This window comes from Equus caballus, chromosome 3, assembly GCF_041296265.1.
Source record: "Equus caballus isolate H_3958 breed thoroughbred chromosome 3, TB-T2T, whole genome shotgun sequence".
NCBI classification, from domain to species: Eukaryota; Metazoa; Chordata; class Mammalia; order Perissodactyla; family Equidae; genus Equus; species Equus caballus.
In genome coordinates, this window is record NC_091686.1 from 36,519,744 (window position 1) to 36,535,512 (window position 15,769).

The window sequence follows — 15,769 nt, forward strand, 5'->3', positions numbered from 1 at the left end:
ACATTAAACTGCAGTTACAAACCCTAGATGTTTTCTCTTGATTCCACCCTTCCCCCACCCCTGACAGGAGCCCCAGGAACCTGCAGAGCATGCGCATCACCAACCAGATGTGAATCCAGCTGTCCCTCCACACTGGAGTCCGACTGCTCATGGACTGTCCTAGCTCAGCTGCCCTAAGGGCCTGGAAGCAGTAGCTGTGCTGCCAGGGAGGGCAGATGCTAAGGATGCCACCAGTCAGAGAGTCGAACGCTGGGCACTGGGTCCAGGATGACATGCACACCCTGTTCACGGCACAGTGTCCGACCACCATGGACAGGAGTGTCTTGGAACAACAGTCTCACTAATGATACCCCTTGTCCGTTCTCACACTGATATAGATGGGATAAATCTCAGCCCCATGACAATTGGAATAATGATGAAATTGAGGGTGGTGTCATCATAAACCCATAAACTTTTCGTCTCATTTTGATGCGGTTTTTCCATTATTTTCTGTATGGATTTTTACTTTAGTTCTTGTCTAGGATATTGTCTTTCATTTTCTAATAATTTAATAATTTTGGTAAATATTAATGTACCTGGAATCTGTTTAGTAAAGATGTTTTCACAAATGAATAGTTTGTTGTTCTGACACTATTTATTGGAGAGAATATTGTTTCTATGCTGATTTCACATGCCCCTTTTCACACATTGTCCCGAAATTCCACTTGTATTGAATATTAAATTGTTACATATAATGTATTCTCTATTCTGTTTTGTTGATAATTTTTCTGTACCTGGAACTGCACTGCACTTTTAAAAATGCTGTAGTTTTGATGGTTTTATAGGTCCCAGGAGGCAAATCTCTGTATTTATTTCCAGTAAAACCAAACTGGACTTTGAGAATGACAGACTTTCATTAGAAGGACTACCATATTCGAGAGAACGCTCCAATCTCAGAAATCTGAAATCACAACGAAAAATGTTTTTCCTTACGGGGTACTGAAGGAGGCAGGCAGAGGTGAGCAGAAACCTTTGGAGGGAAGCCAGACAAATGAGGGAATGACCGGTGCGTTCTGATGGGGAGAGAGTCTTGCTGTGGTCAGCCAGTTCCCAGGAGAAAGTCACAAGGGTGGCAGCTCCCCTTTTTTGTCCTTGTTCAGGCCTGAGGGTAAGCAGAGTTCCGGGGTCTGTAGGGAAGAGAGGAGCTGATTAAAGTTTGGTGACAACAAAGCAGAGGGTGAGAAACGGGGGAATGTGAACACCTGGTCACTGACTATTCTTCACACCTGTGCTGCCTCTCCTTTCCTATTTTTTCTTCTACATACACATTATAGCTAGTTTACTAAGTTCCATGAAAAATACCTTGGAGCTTTGCGATCGCATTGACTGTACAGATTAATTTGGAGGTAATGGCTTCCTCAAAATGTTAAGATCTCCCCACCCCACCAGCATGACTCTCTCTTTATGGAGGCTGTGATGTTTCACAGTTAGCCTTCGTATTTTCCTGCTTGAAGGCTTCATACGTTTTCTGTAGGATTGTTCCCAGGTATTTTTGAAGTATTATTTCTTTTATTTTAAACAGTTTTTGCTTCTGTATTTAAAAATTTGTTTTTCCCTTGATGGAAAAAGCCGTTGTATTTTGTATTTTGATCTTGCTATGGACATCTTGGTGAACTCAGTATGTGTTAGTGAACTCTCTGAAGTTTTCTTGGTAGACAATTATGTTATCTGCAAATAGTGACTGTGTTCTGTTTTCTTTCAAGCACTGTACCTGTTTATTTTTCTTTCCTCATTGCATTGGTTGGACTTGGAGGTAAAGAATTGTGAGCCAAGTCAGGTATCATTTTTCAAAGTATTTTCCTTTGTAGCAACTTGGAATTTATTTTTCTTTTTCACATCATAAGAAATATATCCGTATTCTCTTTTTAAATGACTTAAGCAACGTATGTGCTCAGCAAAATATGAGAAATTTCCCCTACGTCGCATAGCTGAGCCCTGCAACACACAGGCACATGTGAACATGCGTGTTCTCTCTCCTTTACAAAGGGACTCATGACTCACACTTTGTAACGTACCCAAGCATTTTTCTAAATATTAATCTACTTATTTTTATTTATCTATCTGTATTTTAAAAACCTATATTAAACTATGTGTAAGATTCTGTGACTAGAATTTTCACATGAAAAGATTCCTTTTTATGTACATATTACTTCAATTTTTTTCACAGTTCCATAGGTTTTCCTACTATGGTTGAACTCTAATTTGTTAAACTGCTCCCTATTAGTAAGTAAACATTTTATTTTTGAAAGAGCACTTGGAAATTTGAAGTGGGTACATAGTTGATTATTTGACAGACATATGGACGTGATATTGAGGGTGGAGGACGGCAAAGACCCCAGACCTGTCTGTGACTTCCTTGACCTGTTACCCTGATAAGAAGAATTGAGGCCCATGGTCTAACACAGATCTCAGGGCTGGAGTGTCTGGAAGCAGGAGAAGTGAACGGCCTAAAGCTGAATTCTCCGTAAGGGGCAGGGAGAGGGTGAGTCCGTGCACACCCATAACTTACTGCTCCCCCTCCACCAGAGCAGCACGGCCCCCACACTGAGCTGACATCTGTGGCTCCCTGCAATCACATGTATAAGGCCTGGGGAAGCTAGGACCCCAAAGCTGCCTGTGTTCCCACAATAAGCTCTTCATGAGAAATTTTGGCATTGTCTTTTTTCTGTATTTCTATTTGATCTTCATGTCAAAACAAAAATGGGTAATAACTGAGAAAACTTGACTATTCTTCCAAACACCCAGAAGACACCTCTTATTTTTACACTCTATTTATTAAGTACTCTGACACTGTGTGCTTATGTTGTAGTTTTAAATAACCATCCACAAATTAGAGATTCCGCCAAATTTCTTCTTGAACTCTGTCCTGATCCTACTCCCCTCAGCAGAAGTCCTTTATGGATAGGATGCGTGTTATTCCTTAAAAACTCAAGGCAGAACTTATAACCTTTTAATCACATTAGTAATAACACATTCTTGTTGAAACAGCTCAGACATTACAGAAGTTGTCATACCCTTTAATCAGTGTCCCCAAACTTAGGCTCCTCACTTCGCACCTGTAAAAAATACCATATTTTACTATTCATAAGAATTAACTCAACAGCACTGTGCAGACTGTATTTCAAGTTGCTTTTTCACACTCAACTATGTCTATTGTAGCTCATTTCACGTCAGTGTAGGAGCTGTGCTATAGACAGATGTATTTTATTCTTTCTTATTCTGACAGATATACCCCCATTTACTTTGTCATTCCTGATTTGTGGATGCCTGCGTATTTAAGAAAAGTTAACAGTCCTTTTTAATTAGAGGACAAGAATAACAGTGATTGAGAAGCACAATGAAGTCAAAACAGTTCTGATGTTTTCCATCTGGCAAAGTTTCCTTCACCCCAAACACGGGCCCTTCAGTTCTCTGCAGGCACACTTGCGCCGCAAGAGTTTTCCAACTTTCCCAAGCACTGAGGCCAAATTTCAGGGTAGAATACTGAATTTAGCCCTCTGAAAAATAAAAAAAATTACTTTTAATTTGGAAATGCTCATTTTTTACTCCCTAATAGATTATTTGTAATTACTAACTTTTAAGTAACATGAATGGCTATCGCTGTGCACTCTTAAACACCATAAAAAGGCTTTTGCTTTTGTACTGGGTTACGGTCCTTTGGGAAGATTCTCCCAGCTCACTGGTGAGCTCAGAAGCAAAATGTGAGCGTGACCCTGTTGGTGTGGTAGTTTCCGGGGCACCTTAGAGGACAGGAGAGCAAGTGGGCAGCCACAAGAGATTTGAGCCTTGGCCAAATTGCTCTATTTTTAGAAATATTAACTTTTTAGAGCAGTTTTAGGTTCACAGCAAAATTAAGGAAGGTACAGAGATTTCCCCACGTGCTCCCTACCCCCACACACGTGTGGCCTCTCCCGTCGTCCACATCCCTCACCAGACGAGTACCCTGATTACAATGGAGGCAGCTCCATTGACACGTCACAGTCACCAAGATCTCTGGTCCACATCAGGGCTCACTCTGGTGTTGTCCATTCTACTTCTTGCATCTCTTCCGCTCTTGCCCTTTGGCACACATACTGCAAAATCCTTCCTGTAAATATTGTTCTATGAACATGGGAGTGTTTCTCCAAGGGAGATTAAAAGAAGTGGGATTTCTGGGCCCCAGGGTGTGTGCGTCTTAAATTTTCATAGCTAGTACCGAATTGCAACATATAGTGTCTACATCAATCTACCCTCGTACCATATGGGGCTATCCATTTCACCATGGCCTAACCAATGTTGAATGTTATCCAACCCTTAGATTTTTACAGTATGATACTCGACAGTATCAATTCCTTATATTAACCTCAATTTCCTTGATTACTACATATTTATTAGAACTTTTCTTTTTCTGTTAATTATCTCTAGATTTCTTTTTTAACATTTTGTTAGCCTTTTAATTATTGAATTTTAGAAGTTCTTTGTACATCATAGATGTTAATCTTTTATTAACGTTGCAAATATTTTACCTTGTCTTCAGGCTTTGTTAATGGTGTAGTTTATCATCCAGAAACTTCTATTTAAGTAGTAAGGCTTGTCAATTTTTTTCTATGCCTTTGGATTTTGATTGTTGTTTAAAAGGATGCTATTAATGAAATTTTAAATTGTGACTTCTGTTTTCTTTTGAAATTTCCCATATCTTCATACATGTTGTCCACCTTTTTGGGTAGAACAGGGTTTCTCAACCTTGAGGGTAACAGAAGAGAACATGAAATTTCCCGTTAAAAGCTACTTTCTCTTTACGCTTTCTATGTTGCTGTAGAAACTTTCCTGTTTCTCATGGAGAAAGGAAAACACCCGTTTTTAGCATCTATCTAATGTAAAGTAGTTAAAGCATAGTTTCTCAAGCTCAGCAGTATTGATCCTTGGGGGCTGGAGAACTCTTTGTGGCCGAGGCTGTCCAGTGCGTTGTAGACTGTTGGGCAGAATCCTTTGCCCTCACTCACTAAATGCCAGTAGGCACCCCTCCAGCTGAGAAACCAAAGATGTCTGCAGAAATTGCACCCTGGGGCAAAACTGTCCCCCTGGTGAGAACTACTACACTAGAGCCTTTAACACATTAACCTCAGTTATTTTAAATGTCCTGTTTGTTAGCCTATCTTTAATTCTGGTTCTTTTGATTTCTCCATGGGTTGTGTTTTCTTGCTTTTGCTTGTGCTTCATAATTTTTGATTGAATGCTGGACAATGTGTGTAGGACAGTAGTGTGTGGGAGGGCCCACAGCTAGTGTATTAAGTTAAGAATATGCATTGTGACCTGCTGAATGAGGAGGCATGAGCCACCCTCATGGGTCAGTGGATGGTACCCTCAGCATCCGAGCTCCCCCTCTGAGGAAGTGAAAACCCAGCGTTGTCCTGACTGAAGGTGCAGTTTCCACACACTCACACAAAGGCAGTAAAGTAACAAGATTTGTAACTTACAGGCCCCAGGACTGGAGGGTGTGTGTGCAATGAGCCCAAAGGGAAGGACAGTCCTCTGGCCCAGGTCACGAGGGAGCAGGAGATAGACAGCAGGGTTGCAAGCACCTATCGCTTATGGGGTGCTTGGGGCAGAGGTCACTAACTTTTCATGGGCTCGACTCTAGGAACTTGTGGCAGAAATCATAAGCTCAGGTCCTTATCTAAACGTCCAGACTCTGGGTGTGGGCAGGGTTGTCACGCTATAAAATGGCTTGGCAGCAACTCAAAATAGCTGTTTCTCATCACAAGTAGACACTGAGGGATTTATTATTTATTACTGGAAGTGGGCATGCTATTCTTCTGCTAGGCTGTTTTTGAGGGGCTTCTGTCTATCCGGTCAGGAGGCATCGTGCCCTGGGCTTCAGTTTATTGTAGTGTTACCCTGTGATCTTGTGCTTTTGGTGGCGGCTGTTTTGCCAGAGGGTTTTCCTCATTGCTCTGCCTTCAGTAGACCCGCCCAGCGTGGCTGCATCTCAGAGAGGGTCTCTGCACGTTCCTGCCACTCCCTCAGAGATTCTACACTCGCACGACTGCCCACCTTGGCCCTGGTCAATTCATTAAAAAGTGAAGATGAATTCTTCTTAACTGTTTGTGTGGCACCCAGATCCCTGCCTTTTGTGCTCTGCCACAGGTGAGCCAGTGCCCTGACAGTCTCTGCTGGATGAGCCTGCCTTCCCTCAGATTTTAGGCTACTTTGTTTTCCTGTGACCTCAGCTCTCTTACGGGTTCAAGAGAATGAATGATTTTGTAGTTTATATGGATTTTTCTTCTTATTAAGTTGGGAGTGGTACTCATTTCCATTTTCTATTTCCCTCTATTTTCTCTAGTATTTTAAAATTTTAATTTTTAGTTTTTAAATCCATCACCATATAGCCATGAAAATTCATAGTTTTATAAAATGTCACTTCCCAAAGTTAGTTTTGTGCAGAAGAAAAGGCAGTTGATCTGAACTTCTATGAATTTATGAGGGTATATGTTTAATAAGTTAATAACTAATTAATATATTTATTTACTTTTCTGACATTTTTTATTTACAATTTTTAAACACAGAATTTGGAAGAGTGATACAATAAACACTTATCTAGATTCAGCAACAATTAGTGCCACATTAAAAAGTCTTTCTCAATCTATATACACACACACATATTCTTGCTAAAACATTTGATGGTCACTGGCAGACATCATGGTGCTTCATTCTTCAATATTTCTTCAACAAATGTTGAAGATTTCAAAGAATATTCTCCAGATATGCTGGGAACCGTGGCTACATCATTTGATCGGCTGTTTGACAGGGTCCAGCCGATTAACGCCGAGGGGTGCAGGGCCGCCCCTTGGTGAAGAATAACTGGCCAGCCCCTCACATAGTTCTGAAACTTGTGCTGCTTCTAATTGCCCTTCACTCCTCTTCCTATCCTAACCTCCAGTTTTCACTCCTTTGGGTGGCTGCTTGGGAGGCACTACCTCCCGGGAAAATTAGATATAGTAAGAGAATGTGACCACCTGCAGGTAACTTTCAAGATATTTTTCAGTTAATTAATGGAGGAGCACACAGTCCCATTTGAGACAATCAGAAAGGAATCCTGCCCAGATAAGATGTCGAATTAGGTTTATGGCCTCCATCTGGTTAATATTTCCTTCTCCCTCCAGTTCTTTGTCTAAATATACATATGCATTGTCCTTCTAAGTTTGCTGGTTAATTGGATGATCAAGAAGTATCTATATATTATTCTTGACCTTCTGCTTTCTGTTAAAATATTATAGAGGTTTTCTCCTAAAAGCAATAAATAATAAATAATTGGTGAGTAGAAGGGCCGAGGGGTGCAAGAATGCCCCTCGGTGAAGGACGGCCGGCCAACACCCCTGATATTTTCTGAATTATATGCATGCTTTCTATCAAGGTTATGTGTATACTTATTTCTCTTTTTTATTCTTGAAGATATATAGTTTAGTTTAGCTTTTCAGCCCTTTACTTTACTAACAATATGATACTTTCTCCGGCAGTGTACTTAAGGGACCGTTAGCTCTACAATCTAAAAGACAAAGGAATGCTTCCACCCCCTAAAGGGCGCGAAAAAGTAAAGATGTTTAACTGCCCGCTGAGAATGCAGATAGCCCTGGGGATAAGACACCCTGGAGTCGCCTTTTGTTCCCATTAACCATCTACACTAATGGCGTAAATGATTGAGGGAGGCAGGGATGGCTCCACCAGGATGTAACCAGACGGGCTGCTGTCCTGTCCGGAGGCCTGGACCTTCTCTCTTTGATTTAACTTTACCGTGAATTACAACAGATGCCTAGGTACCTATCTCCTTTAGCTTAGAGACAACAAACACTAGTTAATTGCGGAGAAGACGATCATTAACCTTATGCTCTATAGAATGGAATGCTAATAAATATTCTTGTGCTCGTTTTTACTTCCTTATCTCTCTGAGAATATTTGTAAAACTATTTCTGTACTAATCCTGAAAAATATATAAACGACACTTGTGCACAGTAAAGTCGGACTTGCTAACACCAACCCAAGTCTCACATCCCCTTTATTTTCCCCCTCCCTCATCGCGCCGACGCCGTCCATCCCTCAGGAACCTGGACTCCGCCGGGGCGGGACCCCGGCACAGATAATCATAGTAAGATTATTACACCCAAGAAAATGAACAATTTTATAACTTTTAATATCTGACGCATAATCAAATTATCCCAATTGCCTGCAAAACACCTTTTATAGCTGTATATCTGAACCAGAGTCCCACTAAAATTGACGTTGAATTTGTTTGTATTGTCGCTTCTGTCTCTTAATCTCAAGCAGCCTCTAGTCATTTTTAAAACGGTATTGACTTTAGAAGAGTCCAGGCCAATGGCTTGTTGAATGCCTCACGTTCTCAATTTGCCTGACTGTTTCCTCTTGATGTCATTTAACCTGTTCTTCTGTCCCCTGTATTCCGTGTATACTGAAGGTTAGATCTGGAAGAACAGGTGCTGGCAAGGTTGCCTATAAAGGGCCAGGTGGTAGATATTTTCAGCTTGTCGTTCTTACAGTCTCTGTCACAGCTACTCAACTCTGACACTGTAGCGTGAGAGCAGCCATAGATAATACATCCATGAATGGGTGTGGCTGTGCTCCAATAAATCTTTATTCACAGGAGCAGCTAGCTGCCTGTGCTTGTCCTGCATGCTACAGTTTGTCTACCCTTGGTCTAAAGCTGGATTAGGTTTAGGTTAGACTGATTTGTCAAAATTCTTCATTCACCACAAATGGGATGCTGTAACTTCATGTCTTCTCAGGAGATATCTGATGTCAGGTTTCCCGTATTGATGATGTTGAGCCTGATCATTAAGTTCAGATGGTGACTGGCAGATCTCCATGCTGTAGACGTGCACCTTGGCCCTTGTGATGAACCAGTAATCTGAGGGGACTCTTGGTCACTGTGGGACCAGCCTGTCCTCCAGCAGCCTTTCACCCAATGCTTTTAGTGGCCTTTTACTGGATATTGAAAAAACCATGATATTCTCATTTTATCACATCGTCTACATTTATTGGCTGATGTTTTATATATCACCATAAATTCATGCATATTTTTATTTAATATGTTATATTTATTTACAGTAATTTTCTTTGATGTTCAAATTGATGCAGATTTGGTCAGTGGGGCCCACAGGGAATTTCTCGTAGGTGTAACAGCTCTGGATTTAGATCTTGCCTAGACTGCATGCCGAGGATGAAATAATGTTATACACAAATGCATCTTACATAATGTGTACTATTAAAATACACTTTTACACAGCTCTGCTTATAAAACGTAAAGATGCACAGACTCTATCCACAGGGTTCACACTAAGAGAAGAAATATTATTGTTTACTTGTGAGCTCAGTGAAATCAGGAATTGGATCTGTCTTGTTCTGTGTGTAGCATATGGTGAGTAATAAAAATACACTTTCGAATGAATAATTAGTAAGCATTTAGAAATGGAGAGTGAAGAAGTGGAAGCATGTATGCAGGGAGGCCAACTGTTTTAGTTTACCTGTAGCCCAAGTGTTTCATGAGAAGTAGGACATTTGGTACCAAAGGGAGGAAAGTTGGGCAACTGGATTAGTTGTTTACACTACATGCAGGTGGTTGAACAATATTTTTCTCTTTTATGCTATTTTAAGAAAGTCAGTTGAGGTTGGTTTTCCTTACTATAGATCTTCAAAGTGAGGAGCATCTTTGTTGGAAAAGAGGTTAGGGCAGAGGGGGTTAATCCAAGGCAACTGAGGAATTGGGCCATAGCTCCTTGACTTTGCAGGGAGTGACATCATGCTGTATGGATGAGAAAACCCAAATCTTCCAGCAACTGAATGTCAAACATTTCCTGCATACTTTCTCCCACAATGGTGCCATGAAGAGTAACTGGCAACAAACATGAAAAAGTATTTTTTATACACTTTGCCCAAAGGATGAAGTTCAGAATATTCCAGGATACAAGATCTTCTGGCTTAGTTGTCCACTTAATTCTCCTGAGAAGGAAAGCGGAAAAATGATACTGTGTTAAAAAGTGCAAGACTTGTACAATGAAAACTATAAAACATTGTCAAAGGAAGTCAAAGAAGTTCTAAAGAAACAGAAAAACATTTGTGTTCATGGATCTGAAAGCTTAATATGTTAAGATGGTAGCATCCCCCTAAACTGATGTACAGATTTAACACAATTCTTGTCAAAATCTCAGTTAAATTCTTCTCAAAATTGACAAGCACATCTTAAAATTTATACGGGACTTCAATTAGTCCAGAATAACTCTTGAAAAAAAGAACAAATTTGTAGAGTCAATTCCCCAATTTCAAACTTACTACAAAGCTACAATAATCAAGAGAGATGAATGGAATAATGTTAAGAGACCAAAAATAAACTCTTACATTTATGGTGAGTTTATTCTGACAAGGATGTCAAGATAATCTATGGAGAGAAAAATAATTTTTCTAATAACTGATGATGGGACAAACGAACAGGCATATGCAACAGCATGTGGACCTCACACCATGTTAACAACCTCGCTGCATTTTAGAAAATTAATTCCAAACCTATCATATACCTAAATGTAATTTTAAAAGCATAAAAGTCTTGGAAGAAAACATGCGTGTAAATCATTGTAACTCTGGGTTAGGCAATTCTTTTTTAGGGCTGACACCCAGAGCACAAGTGAATAAAATATAGATAAATTGGACTTGATCAAAATAAAAAGCTTTTGTGCATCAATGGACACTATCAAGAGGATGGAAAATCAACCCACAGAATGAGAGAAAATAACTGCAAATCAAATATCTGACAAGGGACTTGTATCCAGAACACACCTAGAATTCTTACAACTTATCAATAAAAGAGAAATCACTGAATTAAAAATAGGGAAAATATTTGAATAGATATTTCCCCAAAGAAGACATGCAAATGGATAATAAGCACTTGGAAAAATGCTCAACATCATTAGACATTAGGGAAATGCAAATCAGAACCATAATGAAAAACTGCTTCACACCCACCAAGGTATAAAAACAAATGATAACAAGTTTTGGTGAGGATGTGGGGGAAATTGGAACCTCATGTATTTTGGTCTTGCTCCTAGTGGCAATGGGGAACGATTTGGGGGATTTTTATGCAAGGTGGTACATGATCAAATTTTTGTTTTGAGAAGACAATTCTGAATTTTATGTGGAAAACTAATTGGAAGATGGAGAAGAGTAGAGGGGAGACGAGTTAGGAGGATATTGCAATCTGGCCAAGAGAAGATGGGAGCTGGAGTTAGGGACAAGGTGATGGGCACGGTGTCAACAAGACAGATTTGTGAGCTCCTGAGGAAGAAATATTAGCAAAATTTAGCCATGGATTGGTTTGGGGTGGAACAGGGTAGAGAAGACGATAATGTGAAGGATGTTCCAGGTCCTGGCTGGTGCAAGATGGCTGGAGATGTCACCCAAAGAGATGAGAAATCCTGAAGAGGATTAAACTGGTAAAAAACTCGTTAAGTTCTGTTATGACAATGTTGAGCTACTTCTGAGATATCCAAGTGGAGGTCTCGAGTAGGCAATTGGGATTAGTGGTCTGGAGCTCACAGGTAATTCAGAGTCAGAGAAATATATGTGACCATCATTTCCTGCGTGGTTCACTGAGACCCTGTGGACAAGATTGTCCGAGGTAGGTTAATATGAGAATAGAAGTGTTTCTAGACCCAAGCCAGGTAGGGTAGATGAAATGTAAAGACGATGAATAAAGCTCAGCTAGAGAGAGGGGAAGAATTCCAGGGAGTGTTGAGACATAGAAGCCAGAGACAAAGAGAAGTTTCATGATGGAGGCAGTAACCACAGCATCCAATACTGCTGAGAGGACCAAAGGATATTTATTTCATCCCTTGACATGAAGGCCATTGGGGGCTTAAGAGGGAGCTCTTTTGGTGGAATGAAGGAGGCAAAAGCTAGTCTTGAGTGTATAGAAGAAGAGGGAGGGGTAAAACATATAACATTAGTATTTTTAAAGAGAGCGACTTAGCATGTTGCAATGAAGGTGGAAAAGATGCTGTTCAGAAGGGGAGACAGTGCAAGGACCAGAGAGAGAATGCATGAGCAATAATGTAAAGTTATTGAGAAGTCGAGTGTCAGGAACCAAATACAGGTGGAGGAAAACTCACACAAAAAGATGTGCAATGTCACTAATTATTAGGGAAATAAAAATCAAAACTACAATCAGATATCCCCTCACACCTGTCAGAATGGCTATAGTTAACAACACAAGAAACAGCAAGTTTTGGAGAAGATGTGGAGAAAAGGGAACCCTCATACACTGCTGGTGGGAGTGCAAACTTGTGCAGCCACTATGGAAAATAGTATGGAGATTCCTCAAAAAATTAAAAATGGAAATACCATATGACCCAGCTATTCCACTACTGGGTATTTATCCAAAGAACATAAACAATTCAAAGAGATTTATACACCCCTATGTTCATTTCAGGATTATTCACATAAGCCAAGATGTGGGAGCAACTCAAGCGCCCATCAACGGATGAATGGATAAAGAAAATGTGGTGTATATATAAGTACAAGGGAATATTATGCAGCTATAAAAAAGACAAAACTGTGTCATTGGTGACAACATGGATTGACCTTGAGCGTATTATGCTAAGTGAAATAAGTCAGGCAGAGAAAGACAAATATGGTATGATTTCACTCATATGCGGAAGATAAACCCACACATGGATAAAGAGAACACATTAGTGGTTACCAGGGGGAAAGGGGGTAGGGGGAGGGGAAAAGGGGTAAAGGGACACATATGTATGGTAATGGATAAAAACTAGGGTATTGGTGGTGAACATGACGCAGTCTACACAGAAACTCAAATATAATAACGTACCCCTGAAAATTACACATTATAAGCCAATATGACCTCAATAATTTTAAAAAATACGGGCAGAGGGATTAGATTTTAAAAGTTGGAAGCTGATTTTGTCTATCTGTGGGAATAAGATGGAACGAGGAGAGAATGAACCAGGTGTCAAATGCCTGGCGTTTTTGAGAGCACAAGGTTAACCCTGTTTCATCCACTGAGTTGATTTTCCCTGTGAAGAAGTTGGTAGGAACATGTGCTGGGAAGAGGGAAGAGTTAGAAGGATGAGACCTTTGAGGAGTGGAGTATTTGAGAAGGGGCAGTTGCAGAGGGTGGACCAGCAGGCGGAGGAGAGAAATGCAGAGGCCTTGCCAGGTGGGGGGCTCGTGGAAGTTGGGAGGAAGAACGAAGCAGCTTAAGTCCCTGCACGACACACCCAGACCCCATGAGTCTCACTCTCTTCACCTACCAAGTGGGAGTAACACTTACTTCCAAGTGCTAATGGGAAGAACACATGAATAAAAAATACAAGAAAATGGTTGGTAAACCTGAAAATACAATTCTTGGAACCATTCACCTTGCTAGAATCTCTCTTATGCATTCTGTGATTGTCCTCCCTGGTTTTGCATTGTATGTGTGTGTTGAAAATACCAGGAACGATTTGCAGACTTCTAAGGACAGTCTCAGATCCAACTTAATGCTGATTTCACTTTCCTTTTATGACCATATATACCATGTGTTTATTGTCCTTCAGATATAGGGGGGGCCTGGAATGACTTGAGAGAAAGAATGGTGCTGTGACTCTCAGTAGCTCGTGCATCACTGCCTCAGATCATTAGTTCCTGCTCATAGAGCATACTATAGCATCTTTCTCTGCTTGTGAGTAAGTGTTTTCTATCTTCTTCCCAAGGAAAATTAAAAAGCACATGCACCATCTCTCACAAAGTGGGCATTTCCACACGTTTGGAGAATAAGATAGCCACGTACAAGGGTCAAGGCGAGCATAGAAACACAGTGAGTGAAAGTAGAAGAAGAGCTCCTTTCATGACAGGGGAGTGCCTTGAGTGAGTCCAGGAGCAAACCATGTGTGAGCCATGCTAGGGCATCACCTCCTATATACCCAGGTTGCCCAGTGTGGTAGGCATGTGCTGCTCAAGCAGATCTGTTAGTGAAGTGCTCTGGGAGCTATGCATGCCCTTACCACACTGTGTTTGGAGGCATCAGGCATGGCCCTGCTGGAGAGCGTGTACTTCTCAGACTCGGCTTTGGTTTTTGTGACCCCTTTGAACCATCTCCTGTATTGCTGCTGGACCTGCAGAGGCAAAGCAGACTCTGCGTCAGCTGACTGAGAGGAGTGAGGATGGGCAGAATCCTGAGTGGGCGTCAGACAGTGGTACCTGCTGGCTGAGGAGGCAGTACACCAGGAAGATGAAGACACCCTGCAGGCTGTTGATGATGGTGAAGAGGTAGGCCATGACATGGGCAGCTGGCCCCACCTGCAGGATTCCCAGACACCACGTGCATCCCAAGATGAAGAGCTGAGCTGTAGCTTTAAAAGTCAGCATTCTGGGGAGCAGGAGAAAGGAGGCTTGTGATGCACAGAGAGCAACAAAACCAAGGCCATTTTCATCTCTACTCCATGGATGCCTCTGACTGAGTTGTGATCAACCTAGCTCTTACTGGCCATGATTCCCCAAAAAGAAATGCTATCTTTGTCCAGGATGGCATTTTCATTTAGACTCAAGATGGTAGTGACACCGCATAATGTGGATTTCAAAACTATCATGATGTTTCCTGAAGATCCCTAATTTCACTCAACCTACAGTGCTGAGGTCACTCTGTGCACCCGGCTCTAGGCGTGGGCCTGGGCATTAACAACAACAAAGACAAGATTTCTGTTTTCACAGACCTTACAGTCTAGTGGAAGGACAAAAACAAATGGTCATTTATAAATTTGTGAAGTGCAAGGTACTTCTGCCCAGGACCATCCAGCACTGTTCCCATCCTCACCTTCTCCATGAACTGACCCAGAGCCTCCTTTGCTCAGAATAGAGGCCATCGATTCTGTGCAAAGTTGAGGAAAGCAAAGGACATCCCCAAACCCTTAGAAGATGTAATAAGCGGCAAATGAACCTGCTTTCAGCTGGTGGGAGAGTGGGAGAGGGCTTCAGGAAGAGCACTCATGGAGGTGTGGGCACGAAAGGGTGTGCTGGGCTCTGGGAACAGCTGTGTGATTTCCTAAGCGTGTTATAAAGATGTGGATGTTCTAGGCCCTTTTTCATGGAGCCAGGAAAGTAATCCCCGTTTATCAGAACAAAGTCAGTTCTCTATGTAGCTTAGGTGCTTCATGCTGGGGTTACGGATGGACAGAAGGCTTTTGGCTTGCGTGTCAGCAGCAAAGTACAGTATCTGAGCTGGCTTCCAAGGAGGGTGGGAGCACCTCTCTCTTCCAGTCCCCTCAGAATCTGGGTGAAGGACATGGGGAGCTTGGGACCATATGGCCTTGCCCCTGGACCATGCTTTGTATGGGGGATGGTGCGCACCCTCTGCTGCACCCTCACCTTGTGTTCTTCAGGGTGGACACGTCGCTGCTGAGTGAGGAGAGCTTGTTTTTCACAATCCAGAAGGTCATCAGAAAGAAAGCCAAGTTGATCTGCAGATGAATATCCCCACAAGGCATAGTAAATGCATTCCACATCTGCTCAGCCTTCCTCCTAGCTCATCCAACACCTAACCCAGCAGCAAGGGCATTTGTATTTCACAGCAGTCCTAGAAAACCAGACCCAACGCCCAGTAACGCAGGCACATCATTGTCCTGTAACTTGGGTGACCGACTCACCCAAGTTTGCAGGGGAATTTCTAGTTTTAGCCCTGAAATCTCATGTCTCA

At 41.6% G+C, this 15,769-nt stretch overlaps 1 protein-coding gene across 1 annotated transcript in view; it reads right to left on the reverse strand.

The window, feature by feature from the left end:
• Positions 1–8,185: 8,185 nt before the first annotated feature.
• LOC100053365 (adhesion G protein-coupled receptor E2-like) overlaps positions 8,186–15,769 on the reverse strand; it is a 31,973-nt gene continuing 24,389 nt past the window's right edge. Inside the window, 4 exon segments of the mRNA XM_070262175.1 lie at positions 8,186–10,029; positions 14,082–14,192; positions 14,278–14,446; positions 15,442–15,533. Coding sequence (XP_070118276.1) covers positions 10,021–10,029; positions 14,082–14,192; positions 14,278–14,446; positions 15,442–15,533 — 381 coding nt within the window. The 3' untranslated portion in view covers positions 8,186–10,020.